The 17,920-nt window shown below is 49.0% G+C and overlaps 2 protein-coding genes, 1 long non-coding RNA gene and 1 pseudogene across 3 annotated transcripts; 3 read left to right on the top strand and 1 right to left on the bottom strand.

Annotated features, from left to right (window-relative positions):
- The first annotated feature begins 6,446 nt into the window (after window positions 1–6,446).
- On the top strand, window positions 6,447–9,582 carry LOC120677243. The gene is made up of 3 exons (XM_039958390.1): window positions 6,447–6,752; window positions 6,920–7,078; window positions 7,481–9,582. Exon 3 carries the CDS (start codon window positions 7,610–7,612, stop codon window positions 9,302–9,304), a length of 1,695 nt encoding a protein of 564 aa, XP_039814324.1. The 5' UTR covers window positions 6,447–6,752; window positions 6,920–7,078; window positions 7,481–7,609; the 3' UTR covers window positions 9,305–9,582.
- A 657-nt stretch (window positions 9,583–10,239) lies between these two features.
- On the top strand, window positions 10,240–12,247 carry LOC120679922 (annotated as a pseudogene).
- Window positions 12,248–13,256: 1,009 nt separating this feature from the next.
- On the top strand, window positions 13,257–14,010 carry LOC120679570. The gene is made up of 2 exons (XR_005677237.1): window positions 13,257–13,606; window positions 13,701–14,010. It is a non-coding gene; the product is annotated as an uncharacterized LOC120679570 (long non-coding RNA).
- Window positions 14,011–15,659: 1,649 nt separating this feature from the next.
- LOC120679569 (uncharacterized acetyltransferase At3g50280-like) lies at window positions 15,660–17,701 on the bottom strand. Its single transcript, XM_039961178.1, has one exon. It carries the CDS (start codon window positions 17,569–17,571, stop codon window positions 16,039–16,041), a length of 1,533 nt encoding a protein of 510 aa, XP_039817112.1. The 5' UTR covers window positions 17,572–17,701; the 3' UTR covers window positions 15,660–16,038.
- Window positions 17,702–17,920: the final 219 nt, after the last annotated feature.

Consider the following 17,920-nt stretch of genomic DNA (forward strand, 5'->3'; position numbering starts at 1 on the left):
TTCAGCTTGAGTAACTCCTTCTAGGTTTGGAACGTACATAGATAATTTTCTATTGATATCTGAATGATAACGTTGCCTTGAACTTCCTTCTTGACATCCTCGAAAGGATTAGGTAGAAAGACGGAGGATAACAAGGAGGTGGGTGGTATTTGTTTTATTTGTTTTATTTATGCACAACCAAAATTAGATATTTGTTTTATTTATGCAAAGTTCCAGAAAGAAATTCTTAGATTTAGTTGACAGTATAAGAGCACATGGAGAAAGAAAGAGGATGATTATGTGCCTGGCAACGGAGGACTACTCTTAAAACGCTCCACATCCTCCTTCAAAAAAAAACAAAAATTGTATCAGAATCATACTAAGGTAAAGTATTCGATTACCACAAATTGACAACTCTTATCAGTACCTGCTTCGGAGGATCCGCAGCAGAAAAGGTATCAGGGATAACAGGTACTTTCTTCACATCTCTTAGTAGTTGTTGAGCTCGATTAAACACTTCTTCATCCGAGATCTCTTCCTCCGAGTATCTTGATGAATCAGCTGTTCCCGGATACTGGAAACCAAATGTATCCCAAGCCTGCAGCGGCTAGATTCTCCTTTTCATCCAGTCAAACATAATAGCCTCCCCAGTCAAATTCTTTTGCCTAAGTTCGGCAATCCTTGTGAGTAGCTTGGGGACTTGGCTGTTGTCGACTAGTTTTTTGTTCCACTCAGGCCGTTGAGTTGGAGGGCCTAGGGTAATCGTTGGTACACTCTCCCACTGGTTCTCTATGTAGAACCATTTGGGTTTCCAGTCGATTACTTTATTACTAAGCCTATGGGGGATATACACTTTCTCCTTTCTCTGCCTAAGCTGAAGACCCTCACCACCTACTACATCTAAATCGTAGGAATCCGGTTGTGGTTTGAGGTGGAAAAGAAATTGAAAGAGCTCAAAATGGGGCTCGATGCCCAGAAAAGCTTCGCACATGCACAAAGATAGAAATATGAACAAAGGAATTGGGGGTCCAGTGGTGAAGCTGGATCCTGTAATAATGCAGGAGCCCAGAGAAGAAAGCCGAACAAGGGAGTCCCAATCCTCATTCAAAATAAGGGGCAAAAGCTATGATTTCGACCGTATTTTCATACGGACGATCTTCACCCAAGGCAGGACGCCATTGGATGATGGATTTCTCAGGCAAAAGACCATCCGAAACTAGGGTTTCCAAATCAGAGTTGGAACACTTACTTGGCACCCATCCCTCCTCGCGGGTTGGCTCCGCAGCCGTGCCCTTACCCTTGCTCGACTTCTTCGGGGCCATGCTGAAATCTACAGAGCGCTTCACACGCATACAATGGATAAACCCTAATGGATTTGGGAGCAAGGGAGAACAAGGAGATTTAGATCTGGAAGCTTGAGGTGAAGAGCAAAAACAGATCTAAACAGTAGGACAAGGAGAATTGCGGCCGGTGGGGTAAAAACCTAGTTTACCGTTTCTATTTTCTAGTGGCGGTGGCAACATGGTAAATACCTAGAAGGGTAACAGTCATTTACCAATTATAGAAATAACGGGATTTTCGGAGACATTTTTTTCTAAAGATTACATTCTGGAAAAAGAAAACACTCACATCCCTTGACAACTACTCGACTTATCTTCCTTTTACTGGGATTACATTCCAGAATAAAGGAAAAGTACTCGACACAGTACAACTACTCGATATTACAACTCGAGTACTTTCTTCTAAAAAGCTTTACAATGACTCGGACCTGCATGCACACCTCCTGGGCGAGGTCTGCTGCAGCTAGATTGGCCCAAGGCCGTGACAAAGTACAAACTTGTTATTCTCACTAAGGGAATAATGATACTCATATTCTGGGAGAAAAGTTTCAAGAGTAAGGAAGCAGATTACAGTAATCGCCTCGCAAGATCTCTTGTAGCATCTTGCAAAGGAATTTCTCCTTCTTCCTGATTATTTGTGACAAGATTAAGTCTCCCCACCAGAGATGGCTGTTCTTGGGCAACCAGAAATAGGGAATCCCAAGAGTATGACATAATTAAATACCACTCATCCCCTGAAACCCTACCTCATTGGAATATGCAAGGATATGATGTCCAGCATGGATCTGCAGAGAGAAGCAGGGTTGTAGGATGAGGTAGCAGAGACTTCTATTGTCACTCGTAAGTTCTCTTCTAGCATCTTTTGCTGGAAAGCACTACACAAATTTCAGGAGGACGAGAGCAAGAACACCAAAGGAAGGCCATGACCACAGACTGTCGGTGCTTCTGGCAAATGCCTCTCACCCACCTTTTATAGCCACATGGGGTCTTGCTAGAGGACAACCCGTGAAGCTACAGTGGCATCTCTCACGGGTGCAATAATATAGATTCTCCGCACAGTGAAGTCCCATGTGAGCACACAATAAAGAGATATACATCCCGAGTTTTATTTCTGAGGATATTTCGGGTGCAATCAGTATGGGGTGTCCAATCGAATCATTTTTCTGGGATTTTACCCGAAAAAGGGGTCTTTTCGGATACCGGATCTGATTAAACCTGCAGATATTCTGAAGAATAAAATCTGATGCCACGTCTTAGATCCTTAATTCTAAATCTTTGCTCGGGGGCTACCCGCAGAATAAGGGATTTTGATTTAAGGCTCGGGGGCTGCAGAATATATGTGCATCAGAGATTTATTTTTCAATTTTTTTGGAAAATAAAGCAAGAAAAAGACTGAAGTGGCCCTCAGCCTGATTCTACGATTCAACCTAAGGCTCGGGGGCTACTCCATATGGAGCGCGAGTACTTCGCGCACCATATATGATCAAGATTTCGGGGCTTGAGCACCTCACAGCCTCGGAACAATCGGAAGTACTTGGATGACTACTCGACATATGCGAAGGAAGGCCCAGAAGCAACCAGAAGGACACTCTGATTACTTGAAGTACTCGAAGACACTGCGCCAAGTACTCGACGCCTGCAGGACTCGGCTACGAAGAGCTCGGGGGCTTGTCAGACCCAGGGCAGCGGGACTACTTATAGGCATAGAATGTTCTAGAGTAAGGGATAGCTCATGGATGTACCTTACCTCTCTTGTAACTACCCGAATAGGTGTAGAACTAGCTGCAGTACAAAAGAAACTATCCGATTGTGTTGTAGTAGGACTCCAACTGTACTCGGCTAGGACTTTCCATGTAACCCTATCCCCCCGGATATATAAGGGCGGGCAGGGACTCCCTCGAAACACATCAACATCTAAGGCAATACAAACAACCACACAGGACGTAGGGTATTACGCAACTCGCGGCCCGAACCTGTCTAAATCTTTGTGTTCCTTGTACCATCGAGTTCCAGAGCAGTCGATCCCTACCTACAAACCTTACTGCTAAGGGTATCCCTGAGCAGACTTGGCGGTAAACACCGACAGTGTGCACCCCAAAGATCTCCTAGGCTAGGTGTCTGATCCAACAACCTCCCAACCATCCGCGTCACGGCGGATGAACTTGGCGCAGCATGAACAGAAGTCTATATAGGAGGATCCTGCAATAAAAATTGCAACAAAGCCCTGAGCAACTAATACTCAGCAAGACTTACCCAACTATTGGAATATACTTATTCGACTCCTAATATGCAAGGTTTTTGGCTGATAGGTTTGTTTTGCTGAAAAACAACTAAAAGTAGATCCTTATTTTCAATATTTTAGCTCCAGATTATCTCTATAGATTAGCTATTATCTATGGTTTGCATATCTACAACAATCAGTGTGGAAAAACAACTGATTAGATAACATCAACAACCATTTCATCTCGCTCATTTCATTTCATTTCATTTCATTTCTTTACTGCGATGTGACTATGAGATTAAGGCTCTCATATCCGCGAGACACGGCGAATCGATCCAATTTAACCTTGCAAGGTGGACCTAACAAACATGGCACGTAATTGCCCCGTCGGGCTATACATGGCAACCATTCCCCTCCCCGCCTTGAATTACAGAGCCGTCCCACCAGCGTATAGTCAGCCGAGCCCTACGAGAGACCACCAAAAGTAAATACATGCATCACTAATTCTCCACGGCCACTCGACTACCCTAAGGGGTGGGAAGGAGTTATGTACTTTCGAAGTGAGGCAGTACTAGGCTTACTGGTTTCGACTACCTCCTACTCCCGGCATGTGATTGGTACTGTTCAATCTCCGATCAGCACAGCCAACAACGGTATGGTCCTTAATCGATGTAGACGGGGCTACACATCCCCCGTCCGGTCTCCCATTCCATTCCTTTCACCTTGAATTCAATACTCATGTACTGAAATATAAATACTTCCTATATCTCGTGAGTAACAGAAAATTGCTCGATTTCTACCGAGTCCTATTTAGCATGGCAGTGCTATCGATCTACACATATTAGTATAAGACCCAAGGGAATCTAGGGATCATGCAACTAAGGTTCCAAACAATTCCTGAAAACGTAATGCACAAGTAATAGATATATAATATTTCATAATTTAAATTATTGGGTTATGCACCGGGGCTTGCCTTCGGGCTGTTGTTTTGTGCTAGGCTCAATTGGGCCTTGGGTCGGGTTCTCGCGAATCTCCGGCTCGGCTTGGACTGCTCCTGCGGCTCCGCGATCACCTCGTACACGACCTCCTCAGCTGCGGTTTCTACACGCATGCATATGATATAGGTCAATGCAGATATGATTTGCAACTTTAAAATAGTCATTGACCGAGTATAACTACTGATGATCTACACAAATTGCTCTCATTTACCAAAAATACCCAAAACCCGGAGTATCTGGACAGATACCCGGAGTATCCGAACCACAACAAACCCGGAGTATCCGGACGTATGGCCGGAGTCTCCTACCGGTCAGATCGGTCCATAAAACTGGTCAGACGGTAATAACCGATCTCTAGCCATACTACCGGTCAGACCGGTTTATCCAACTAGTCAGACCGGTCCAAACCGAGGGCCGTGGCCGGCGCGCAGCGCGCCGGAAAGAAAGGAGGAAGGGGTTGGGGAGGTCGAGAAGGGTGCGGTGAAACGTACAACGTGCTCAGTTTGTGCGGAGGAAGGTCAGAGGATGGAGCTCGACGCGTGAGGAGGAGCTTCAAGCGGCCAACATTGGTAGCGGCCGTGGGGGAGCCGATTTTGGCCGGAGAACGGCACAAGCGGGCTCGCGGAGGGGTGGAGGACGAGGTTTGGCAGGTGCTCTTGGGAGGAATCGACGAACGGCGGCCGGAGATGGCCGGGCACGGCGCCGACGGCGGCTCTGCTCGAGCTCGGGCACGAGCAGGAGGAAGAAGAAGAAGGAAGCAGGAAAATCGTGGATGGCACCGAGAGGAGATAAGGAAGGCGGGAATAGGACACACATGGCATATCCCGGCGCAACTCGCCGGCGCCGACACGGGGCACGCCGTGATGTGTGCTCCACTTGCCGGAGCAGAGACACCGGTCTGACCGGTCATTGAAACTGGTCGGATTAGTCTGGCTGAGTTGACCCGTTTTAACTTTCAAATTCGAATTTTTGAACCCCGGGGTGTTACACTAGTCCTCCTATATATCTTGCAGTTACTGCAGGGAACACTCGCCCACTGAGAAGGTAGCACGCTCAAATGGAGAAGGAGAAAAGGCAAAGGCGGGGGAAGCGAAAGCAAAAGCAAAGAACTGACACCCACACACCCAGAGCACAGCAGATATGGAGCGGATCGAGGCAACGTTAACATGCAAGCAAGCAAGGAACCCTTTCTTTCTTTTCTTTTGAAAGGAGCAAGCAAGGAATCCTATTCCTAGCTAGCTAGCTATCAAGTGCCTGCCTGCTGCTGCTTTAACTTTTTTTGGAGAAGAAATTAAAGACGGCAAAACAGATACATATACGTGTTGGCGCCAATCTAGCGCCAACACACGAACGCGTTTGATCACGCAGTGAGCGACGGCACAATTTGCAGCGCCGATGCTCAGACCGGTCGGGGTAACCGGTCAAACCGGTTCGCCGGTGCAGAACGGCGAGATCCGACGAACGCTCGCCCGGGAGGGACCCCGTCAAGGCAAACGCGCGTATGGTTGTTCTAGGATCGGCAGGCCACCTAGAACGCCTTCAGACGTCGCGGAGACGAAGGAAGAACAACAGAAAAGGGTTGGAAAGAGCTAGGGTTTAGAGACAAAAGCAAAGGCAATAAACATAAAGAAAAGTAATGTATTGATGTATTTTGATCGATTGGATGTCTCAATCGGCCGTGGCCCTTTATATTTATAGGGTGGGTAGACTTGTCCCGCAAGAAATCCTATTACAAGATCTAGATCTATGAAAAAACCCTAGTTGTACTCGGACTCTACCTGGACCGGTCAGACCGGTCGGACCTACCGGTTAGACCGGTCGGTCCCTGCCGGACAGGCCACAGTGCCTCGACCGGTCAGACCGCTCGGTCAGACCGGTTGGTGCCAATTTTGACTGTCAACAATACGTCGCCATCTAGCTAAGCTAGCTGCCCTGTGATACCAATATGCATGCATGTAGTTGATCATTACCACACCATCATCCACTCCATCCCATGCATCCCCCGTCTCGCCTCGCTCGGATTCGTTTGCGATTGAATTGATCAGCTCTGGATTGAAGCAATCTCATCAGAGCAGTAGATATATCGGACGGACTCGATCTGCCTCCGATCCCGGCCTTCCTTTCGTTGGTCTAGCTTGGACCCATCGAAGAATATAATTAATTGTTACCAGTAGCTCATCTCTCGCCGAGGAAATTGGACTTCTCGTTGCAAAGGTGTGTACATGTGGCTCCTCCGATCCGATCCTCTTCTGCGTCGATCTGCTTCCATTTCTTGACGATAACGACGATCCTGCAGCAAATAAATACTCAGCACTGATGCTAGCGGTAGGTTAATTGCTTGTATGTATGTACTAACAATCTTGTGCACGCATGGGTGACAGGGAGTTCATGATGACGAGAGATATATCCCTGATTAATTAGAGGATTGATCGACCGATCATGGGTTAGCTTGACAGCCAGTTGCGCGCCTTACTTCTCTGTTAACTGTTGTCAGTGTTCTACAGCGTTGGAATTATTTCATCATGCTGATTGAAGGAGTGGTATGGCTGCTCTACTTCATCATTCCACTCTCCATTTAAAATTAGTAGGTGTATTTTGTTTGGTTAGGCAAGTTTTGGATCAACAATTTCTTATTCATATACGATATTTTAATATAAAATTGATGTCATTGGATTCCTGTTAGTTGAAAAATACTCCTGCTTATGATCATCATTTTGCATAAATGGCATATTGATAGAGTAATCTCGGTCAAAGTCTTGTCCTACCGAAACGAATTTTGGCTAGTAATTTATAATGGAGGGAGTATATTTGCTGTATTTTTTTTTTCCTTCGCCGAGCATATACACTCTAGTTAGTCTGTTTTCTTTTAGTCTTTTTTTTAATAAACCGAGAGAGCTGAGGGTCCTACCTAGATCACATCCACAAATCTCCTGCATTTTCAGGCTTTGCATGCTAGAGACATTGATGGCGTCATAGAGGAGGTACTTAATGCTGTTCAAAGGAAGACCAACGAGTACATCTTCTATTTTATTGGTTGAGTAGGTTACGGCACGACTGCATTCCTTGGCTACATGGCACGAGTGCTTCCATCCATGAAAGATCCTCCTCCAGGACGTCGCTTTGGCAGAATAATTTATCTAGATTGCTCAATGTGGGAAAGTAAAAGGGCGATGCAGAGAAAACTTGCTGAGGAGCTAAAACTGGACCGTAAGACCATGGCCATGTTTGAGGAGCAGGACGAGGAGGATGACTTTTATGGAGCGGACCGTGCCTCTAGGGGTGTGATACGAAATGTGGCAGCAGTGATTGACCAAACCCTGAGAGGGAGTAGATTTATGGTCATCTTTATTAACGGGAGTGATGATGAGATCGTCCTAGGTCCATTTGGGGTTTCAGACTATCATGACCACGTAGTAATATGGACTTTCACATCTAGAACTTATGCAGAGAAGATAAGACACACGAAAATTAGGCTTGATTCCTGGTGGAGTTTATCACATTTAACAAGTCCAGAGCTTAGTGCTCTGTTGCATGAAGAGGCTGCTACCTTAGCATGTTTGCGGGGCATCGATCCAACAATGGCCTTAGATTGTTTATTCTACAGGTCATTCCTGAAGGAGAGTCGTGATATCACCTATCAATTTATTGTGAGAGAACATGATCCCTCAAGCATCTGGATATGTGACGGGTTCATTCAGGGGGACAGAGCAAGGGAGATTAGTAAGGCATTAGAAATTGATGATGATAGGTATCTGCAGGCTGAGTATATTATTAATGATTTGTCTGAAAACATAAGGACCCCTTACCTAATTGTCCAAGATGCTGATGAGTTACTTGATGCATATGAAAAGAGACCTTACCGTTGGATTGCTATCAAATTGAAGAATAATATCACCTCAAAGAATAAGAAGGTACAAGAAGATCTGCAGACGACACTGGCAGGGGCATCATCAATCATCCTAGGATCTGGATGCTCTGATGAAAGCCCACATGTTTTATTACCAAATGACTTGTTTAAACAGTGCAATAACCTTTGCATGTTGATCCTATCCCGTTGCTCCTTGAGCTTTGTATCACCCCCTTTCTCCCAATGCCACACATTGAGATACCTTGGGTTGGACCACTGCACAGACGATGGTACTAGTAGTCAACTTGAAGGAGAAGAGGACCATATCACCAAATGGGCATGTTTGTATAGCCTGTTGGTGCTTGACCTATATTACACAGAATGGGGTGAGATCTTATCCGAGGAGAAGATAGAGCTTATGGCTAACCTCGCAGAGCTAAATATAGAGGGAGTTTGGTGCTGGCAGTGGATATGTCAACTAGAGAAGAGATTACCTTACCTTCAAAGGCTCCGAATAATCAAGCCACCGGTGCGTCTGGCACAGACATCACCAACAGACATCATCAGCAACTCACTGATAGACAAGACAGAGCTGGAAGTACTTGACTTGTCTAGTAACATTGACATGGAAAATCTACCGACAAGCCTATCAAAAGCAAGCAAGCTACAGGAGCTTATTCTTGATGGTTGTGTTGGGCTAGAAAAAGTTGTGCTTGCTAACCCCTCTCTCAAGTCATTCAGTTTTGACTGCTCCAAACATCATGTAGATGATGCGGATAAGAAATATGTGAAAATCTCCAAGATATCCCTAGAAGGTTGCACACAGTTGGAGAAATTGATCTTGTGTGGGCTGCCCAATCTCGTGGAGCTATACCTTTCGAGGTGTCCAATCAAGATACTTGATTTGAAACCATGGTGAAGGATGTCCCAAGGCTCAAGCGGCTTTTTCTCCTAGGTTGCGAGCACCCTCGTGCAATAAGGAACTGCTCCTGGTTTCGGGGGTTGCTTTGTATAGACACACGACCTACGAGGATGCTTGGATGCACTCGTCCGTCATCCTCATCCATTGCCCAACTTGAAGGCTTCGGATTACAGGTGCATGCCATTGTTACGGATGCTAGGCTCGTTCGGGTCTCGCTAATTTACGGTTGACCGTAGGGAGCCCCTCCCTACGGTCGATCTCCCGACCGTTTTTTTTCATTTTTAGTAATTTTTTTGTCGTTTTCCGATTTTGAAAGTTTTTTTGTAAGAGAAATTTTGGAGAGAGAAAATTTTTTAATGAAAAAATTTGGAGACCAAAAAAAATTTCAAGCAAAAAAAGGAGAGCAGAAAAAAAATTCAAGAAAAAAATTTGGAGAGCAGAAAAAATTCAAGAATTTTTTTTGTATCATTAAAAAAATATTCATCCGAAAAAATCAAAGGAATTCAAAAAAAATTGTTGAAATTTTTTTGCAAAAAAAACTAGATCTGGCGCGGCGGCGGGCGGCGGCGCCTCCTCCCCACCCGCCGCCTCGCCTCCACGCCACTGGCCCGGCACCGCGCCTCCCGTCCCTGCCGCCACCACGCCACGCCACCCCTCCCCTCCTTGCTGCCGGACCGCCGCGCCTCCCCTCCCCGCCGCCGGCCATGGAGCAAAGAGAGGCCCGCTTTGCCTCCCCCTCCCCGCCGTTGCCATGGAGCAGAGGGGGCCCGCCGCGCCTCCCCTCCCCCGCCGCCGGCCATGGAGCAGAGAGAGACCCGCCGCGCCTCCCCTCCCCTGTCGCCGGCCACGGAGCAGAGGGGCCCCGCCCGCCTCTCCTCCCCCGCTGCCGGCCATGGAGCAGAGAAAAAGGGGAGGGGGAGGAGGACGGCTGGCCATGGAGCAGAGGAAGGGAGGGAGAGAGAGGAAGGGGGAGGAAGAGGGAAGGGATGGGGAGGAGGACGGCCGGCCATGGAGGAGAGGAAGGGATGGGGAGGAGGACGGACGGCCAGCGCCGGGCGGCTAGATCTGGGAAGAGAGGGAAGAGAGAGGAAAAAGAGAAGAGGAAGGAAGAAAGGAACAGGAAAGGGAGAGCGTGAGTGAAAATCGACCGTGAATTCGCCAAGTTACGGTCAACCGCAAATTCATCATTGCGGGCTCGTTCGGTCCTTGAGCAGACAGATACATGCCATTGTTGATGATCGGAGATGGGTGTTGAAATTTGTCTATTTTAACATCAACATCACCTCTTCGACTGCATGTAGTGGGGCTGTTAGACTAGAAGCAACGACAAGCAAAGAGATGATTGAATCCAGTGATGAACAGCACCATGGTGTGCCAGCAGCTGGCCTCTATGGTGATGTCTTGAGCAAGGTCGGTGACTCCCCAATCCCCGCCGCCTCCGACTCAACAGTCGGATCGCCATATCGAGATCGGTGATGGGAGCCAGAACGTGCAAAGTGAAGTTGAGGCATATAATATTAATAATCTTGATGGCAAGAATTTAGGTGCAATCCTAGTGGTATGCACCGAATCCCTGCATGTACATGATGCCTTGGCCAGAACTATCATGCCTGCATCGTTATTGCATCGCCTCAGGTGGTGCCGGGTGGAGAGGTGCCCCAACTTGGAAGCTGTCTTTCCTTCAGATGCAGTGGAAAATTGTACGTTGAAGACCATCTGGGCATCAGATCTCTTGAAGGCCCACTGCATCTGGAGCAAGGGTCTTGATCTTTCTTTACTCCCAGCTTGGGGAGGATCTGGTCGTTACTTCGAAAGCCTACAACACCAGCACCTGCGCTCCTGCCCAAGCCTCCAGTACGCGCTTCCGATGTGGGTTGCCTCCCTCCCCAGCTTGGAGACCCTGCACATCATCCACTGCGGCAGCCTCAGGCACGTATTCGAGCAAGACGAAGGAATGGAGCACCGGCCGAGCAGCGTTGAGTTCCCGAAGCTGGCCACCATCCACCTGCACCGCTAAGATGCCGGCGCCGCAGCAGATATGCGAGGCCGCTAAGATGCCGGCGCCGGCGCTCGAGACCATCAGGATCAGGGGATGCTGGAGCCTGCGCCGGCTGCCGGCCTTGAAGGGCCGCAGAAAGCCCGGCATGAGGAGGCCGGCCGTGGAGGTGGAGAAGGACTGAAGGAGGGGTGGGACGGGGTGGACGCCGGCCACCACCCTTCCCTCTACGCAACCCCCGTGCACGCGCGCTACTACAAGAAGAGGGGCCTGCTCAGGGGCACCGTCCTCAGGTATACTACTTAATTGTTACCTACTGATATGCCGATATGCTGATCACTGCTTCTTCTGTTAATCCAAATACTACAAATTTGTTAATCCAACTCAAGTCATTATGGCATGCAGCTTACTCACGATCCGTGCATGTCTGCTTCTCACTCATCCCTGCACAGGTGAAATAATTCCGGGCTCTGCATCTGCTGACTCAGCGGCTTGTTCGTGTGTGCATCATGGCTAGTCGGCAACTGGATCGCCGGCTACGGCATTACCTTGTTTGTTTGGTTTGATGATCAATTTGACGTACAATTTGTTTGATGTCAGCGAGCCAAGGCCATTATTGGCTCTTTCTTCATCAGGTTGCCTAGCTCCTGCCTGCCCTGACGTGCTGGATCTAGCTGTGTGTTTGTTTGGTCAATAATAAGAAAGGCGGCCGCCTGGTTCTGCCTGCATGGTGCCGCAAACAGGCCAACGTCTGTGTGTGTGCTTGCTTCGATTTGTTTAATTTGGCTTGATCGAGATTGGTGGTGAGTGTGCTTGTGTTTGTTTAATAAGCAGCGTCGCTGCTCGTGTCGTGTGCTTGCTGATACCCATGTATGTGATGACCAACCAACCATTGTGCTACATACTGATTATGATAAAAGTTTGTGTGGTGTGCAATTGTTTTATTATGTACGTGTATGATGCACTCTACTTCTGGCTGTTCTTGTTTTTGCTCAAATCATGCATGTTGCTGGCTGTTGTACTGGTTTGTTGTTATGGTATTACACTCAAGACTCCATTGCCTCTGGCTAAAATGGACCGATGACAACAGGCCATGGTCAGGTTTTCCAGTCAAGGCTTCACAGATATATTGACATGACCTATTACTATTCGGAACCTGCATGCACCTCCATCAAGGTTATTAACAGCATGCTGCACAACATTTGGATAAGAGGGGGCTTAAGCGCACGCATCACTACTAGTGAAGAACTTCACCAATCTGTTGATCTCTGGCATCAGCTGCAGTCTGTACACCTCCCAGCCTGATCAGACCAAGTGGCGTTTCACAGCAGGCTACTCCTCCAATAGGCCTATTTAATTTGTGACTATGAGGCATAGTTCAGAGAGGTTCCCACCCGGATTATATATTACCAGTGGGACAAGATCTGAAAGCTGAAGGTGGACAGGACAAGAACTGAATCCATGCCACACCATCATCACGTCGTCGTGGATGTCCATGTCTCCCATCCTGTGCCTCACACGGCCATGTCTCTCTCTTAGCTTGCAGGAAAAAAAAAAGGAAACATCTAATTCTCAAGCTCCGTGACACTATCACACTATTAGCTGCTGTTGCAAGATCGGGACCATATCCTATGGAAATCAAATCTCTTGTGCAAACTTTGGAAACCCCAATCAAGACCACAGGATCCTCATCCAGGATACTGTGGTCTTGATTAGAGTTTCCAAAGTTTGCACAAAAAACTTGGTTTCCATAGGATATGATGCCGTATATCTAATTCGAATATGTAATTATATATCGCTGAACCAAGAGGGACCCATGGCCCCACGTGTCTCTTTTTTTTAGAAACTCCCCACATGTCTCTTGCCTGCCCGGCTTGCATGTCCCCCATCGTGAGGTCGCGTGCTCATCGCCGCATTCTTGATTTTAATTCTTCTCTTTGGGCCTTTTCTTTTCCCGTGGGCCGGTCCGTGCGTCGGCCGTGCCTGTGCATTGTTTTGCTCCATCCCCGTTGCTGCTGCTGGGCCAACACCTGCACACCTGCTCCATCACCACGCGTCGGCAGTCGGTCGGATGCGTCGGCTCTACGCGGTGCGGAGCGGAGCGGAGATCTACATGTCGTCCTTGACTGCGGAAAGAATCCATCCGCCCCGCCTGGTCTGCCTCCCCTCGCAGTCGTCGCCCCTCACGCTCGCCTTCTGCGTCATCGTCAGCGAGTCCTCGAGCCGACGCTGCCGCCAAGCCTCACGGCCGTCCTCCTTCGCCATGTACTGAACGAGACCACGCCGAGCAGCCCGAGCTCCTGGTGCGTCCTTCAAGCCCATCTGGCTATCCTGCTTCATCTTCTTCCAGCACCTGACGTGAGAGAAAGGGGCCTCACGATGAGAGCTCCGCTGCAGCACCGCCGTCTCCGGTTATCACACGTTATGTTCCGGCCGACGTTCACTGCCTTCTTGGTCTCTCGGCTCGGAGAGCTCCGCCTACAGTTCCACAAGCGCCAGCTCCAAATCCGGCTGCCCCCATCATTTCTGTTGCTTTGGTTATTCTGTGACTGGTGGCTGCCTGCGTCAACCATGCAGAGCCCTGTCGTGGTTGTATTTGCCATCATCACCACAGAGTGGGGCGAAGCTAGAGCTGAATGGAGGGGGGTGCACTGTCCATGGATTTGCTGCTTGTCCTATTATTTCTATGGTGAAAATTTGTTGATTAACACTGAACTTGTATTTTGGTGTGGGTGCATGGGCACCCACGGAGCTCAACATAGCTCCGCCCCTTGCCACAGACGATGTCAGCTCGCTTTCTCCTTTTGCAGATCTGCTCAGCTTTCATTCTCCACGGCGTTTGCATCCTGCTAGCAAAGGTAGGAGAGGTAAGGACTGTCCTTGATTCATTTGTTTCTTTCTTTTGTTTATTTTCTCATCATGGAATGCTACCAAAGTTAATTGGTAAAGATTGCTGCACACCAGAATTGTTACGTATGTTGAGTTTTTTTTTTCATCCCATACCATCTCCTTAACAACTACCTTTACTTTATGTTATTATGATATAATATAATGTGATACATGATTAAGCCATTCACAATATAGTTTCACTTCTAAAGATTATCTTCTCAAGTGTCCTGTTATACATTGTCTTATAAAAATAAAGTACTTTCTGATTATAATTATCACACACCTTCCAAAGGTTAGTGGCATGGTGGGCTCATGAACTTTTTCCTTTTATCCTCGGGTATCCAAGAAGAGGCGGAGTAGTGTGTTTTGACTTTTGAGCCTGGATGTTAATAAGGTTCAGCGCTAGATAATGGACAAATATTTGGTGCACAATCCATCCATATACGATTCAGAAGGTTCAGACGTTTTATGTGTTTAGACCAAATCACTCATGACGTCTCCATGCTGATATTTGGTACCTACGTATTATGGCTGTTCCTAAGCCCTCAGCCACTGTATATATATTCAAAATTATATATGCACGCATAATGTGTACTTAAGCTACATGCTTCTACAGGCTTAGGACACATTAGCCTTTGACAATCTGAATAACTGACTATTCACTCTGTTTTTATTGAAATATCGTATTAGGTTTGTCCTAAATTAAACATGGAAAGCTTTGATCAAACTTAGAATAAAAATAATAACATTTTTAATGCCAAATTTGTTTTATTTGATCTATCATGAAGTATAGTTGTTGCTATATTTTTCTATAGACCTGTGTCTCCTGCCTACCCAGTCTTTCTTCGTTTTTTCAAGCAAAGCCCGCTATCGCTTCGTTGCTCCTGCTATCATGCTCATTGCCGACCAGCGCGGTGTTTTTGTGGTTCTCTTTATCCCTTTTGGCCCTCTTCTCTTTCGTGGGCCGCTCGTTGGGTCGTTCGCGCCTATTCATTATTTCAGCCCGTTTTTGTTGCAGCTGCTGGGACTGTAGAGAACCGATGTGGCGTAGAAGGTATGCAGTCCCGAATCAGGGTATTGTTGTTGAGCAGTGACCTTTTTTTATTTTCATTCTACTTTGCCTTTAAATTATTCCTACTTTTAACCTCACCTCACCAATAGTCCTGGCTTGCTAAATTGCTTGAGTGTTATTTCTTCAGCTGTGATATGATAGAGCATATAACGGACAGTCGTGATATGATGAGCATATAACACCAAGGCTTCAACGTGTCGTTACCAGTACAAAATCTTCTCATTGCCATGCTCCACTGCTCACGATCAACATCATCTTTGCCATGCCCAGTTCCTTCTCTGCTGCAAAAACCGAACCCCTGCAGGCCATGCGACCGTATACGTGCATCACCTACAGGTGCGGCGTTAGAGCGCCAATATACCTAGTCCTATACATACCACACAGAAAGCTGAAGATGCGTGGCGAACAAATGCAAATTCTCCCTTTGGCTACTCCTGGACAGGACAAGAACTGAATCCATGCCACATCATCACGACACGAGCAGTGCCACGACGTCGTCGTGGATGTCCATGTCTCTCTCTTAGCTTGCAGGAAAAAAGGAAACATCTAATTATCAAGCTCCGTGACACTATCACACTACTAGCTGCTGTTGCAAGATAGGAGCTATCTAATCCGAATCCTATACATACCACACAGAGGGAGCTTCTGCCTTGCTCACCACTCGCTATGCGTCCATCGGATCACCCATCCTCCGGCAGCAAAAGATTTTTTTTTTCAACACTGCATCCACACGGCGGTACACGTGGCGCTCCGCGCAGCCGGCAACCGCGGCCATCACGCGGCGGCGCCGGCACTCACGGCCTCCATGAACTCCTCGTCGGCGACGAGCCTGGCCAGCGCCCTGGCCGACAGGCACACCTCCAGCGCCAAGCTTCCCGCGCCGCCGCGCCCCTCGAACACCGTCACCTTCCCGTCCATCTTGTTCCCGGCGCCGCTGCGGACGGCCACCGGCCGGCCCCACCCGAAGTCGTTACCGTACACGTCGAACCGCGGCGAGCTCCCCGTCACGACGCCCGCGGCGCCGTCCTCCCTGGGCAGCTCCATGTACACCAACCTGGGGTCCTGGGGCCACCGCTCGAGCTCACCCCTCACCGTCCCCTCGTCGAACGACGCCACGGCGCGGTTAAGGAGCCAGGCCGCCCAGCCCAGCCCCCTGCCCGCGACGTCGCCGGCCGTGGACTTGGCGACGGCGAGCGTCACGGCGTTGCCCATGTAGCCCTGCGGTACACCGCGCACGCGCCCCCGGCAACCGACGAGGAGGGAGTACGTCGTCTCCCGCTCCGGCACGAGCTCCCTGGCCCGGCACGCCGCTCGCCACACGTGCGCGAGAAGGGACTGCAGCGACGAGATGGTGGCCGTCGCCGTGCCGGCCATCTCGGCGTTCGCCTTCGCCTTCAGCGCCTTCACGCTCTCCGACGAGAAAACGAAGAAGCGCTCCCGCACCGGCAGGTACACGGGCCGCCGGATGATGTCCTCCAGCTTGCCGAAGGGTAGACGGATGGGCACGGGGCACCTGTCCGGGAACCACCTGTCGAGTACCGGCGGTGGCGTGGAAAGCTCGCAGCCGGCGTCGCCGCCGCTCCGGCTCATCTCCGACCAGGTGTTGAACAAGTGCCAGAACGTGGTCCCGTCGGCGACGCCATGGTTCAGCGACATGGCGACGAAGACGCCGTCGGCGAGCTCCGTAACCTGCGCCGCCAGAACCGGGCGGGACACTTCGGCGCCAAGCACCCCGCTCAGCGGGAAGAGCGCCCACACCACCGGCGGGATGTACACCGGTGTCGTGATGTCGCTGACGGTGACCTCAGGCGCCACCGCGTGGACGAACTCGGCGCCCTCGCCGTTGCAGCACAGCGAGACGACGATGCCCGGAGCGGGCTCGCCGTCGGTGGCCTCGTCGGCGACGGCGAGACGGCCGGCCAGCGGGTAGAAGCGGCCGAGGGCGCGCTCGAACGACGAAGCGAGGCCGTCCACGAGCTGCGCTGCTTCCGCTCCTGTCTGGGGCTTGGGAAGGAGGACTCCCTTCTGGATGTAGTCCACCGTCATCAAGCGGAGATCCCACGGCGTCAGGTGTATGGTCTCCGGCTCCGACGGCACGCCGTCTGGCGAGGTCGCCGCATCTGGCCGGACGACACGCGTGGACACGATCTGGACATGCCCGGCGGTGGAGCCTTCCATGGCTCGGCCCGTGCTTGAAGCACTGAATGAATGGTGCCTGCCTCTGGTCTGGTAGGCAAATATATCTGACGCTGCTGCTTCAATTGTCCAAGCAAATTTGGACTGATATGATAGAATGGCTAGAAGCATTTGTGTGAATTGTGATCATTCAGATTTTTTCCTTTCATTCTTTGTTTCCTAAGCTGCTACTGTAATAACTGTAAACTGTATTTTTTTCTTTTTAATATATATAACCAGTATGGGGGATCCCTCTCCTGTTTCATCAAAAAAATTGTGTGGCCCTTAGAGACAGAACACTACTCCCGGGAGCAACAATTTTAATGCACGCATATAAAAGTAAGTGTCTATTATCATAGTACAAGAGAACACTAAGTGTCTATTATCATAGTACAAGAGAACACTACTACTTTTCCTTTTAGATTCAGGAAAATATCCGGCCTCCCTCGCATAAAAGAGAGGAAAATATCCGGCCTCAGCA

Source organism: Panicum virgatum, chromosome 6N (assembly GCF_016808335.1).
Source record: "Panicum virgatum strain AP13 chromosome 6N, P.virgatum_v5, whole genome shotgun sequence".
Taxonomy (NCBI): Eukaryota; Viridiplantae; Streptophyta; class Magnoliopsida; order Poales; family Poaceae; genus Panicum; species Panicum virgatum.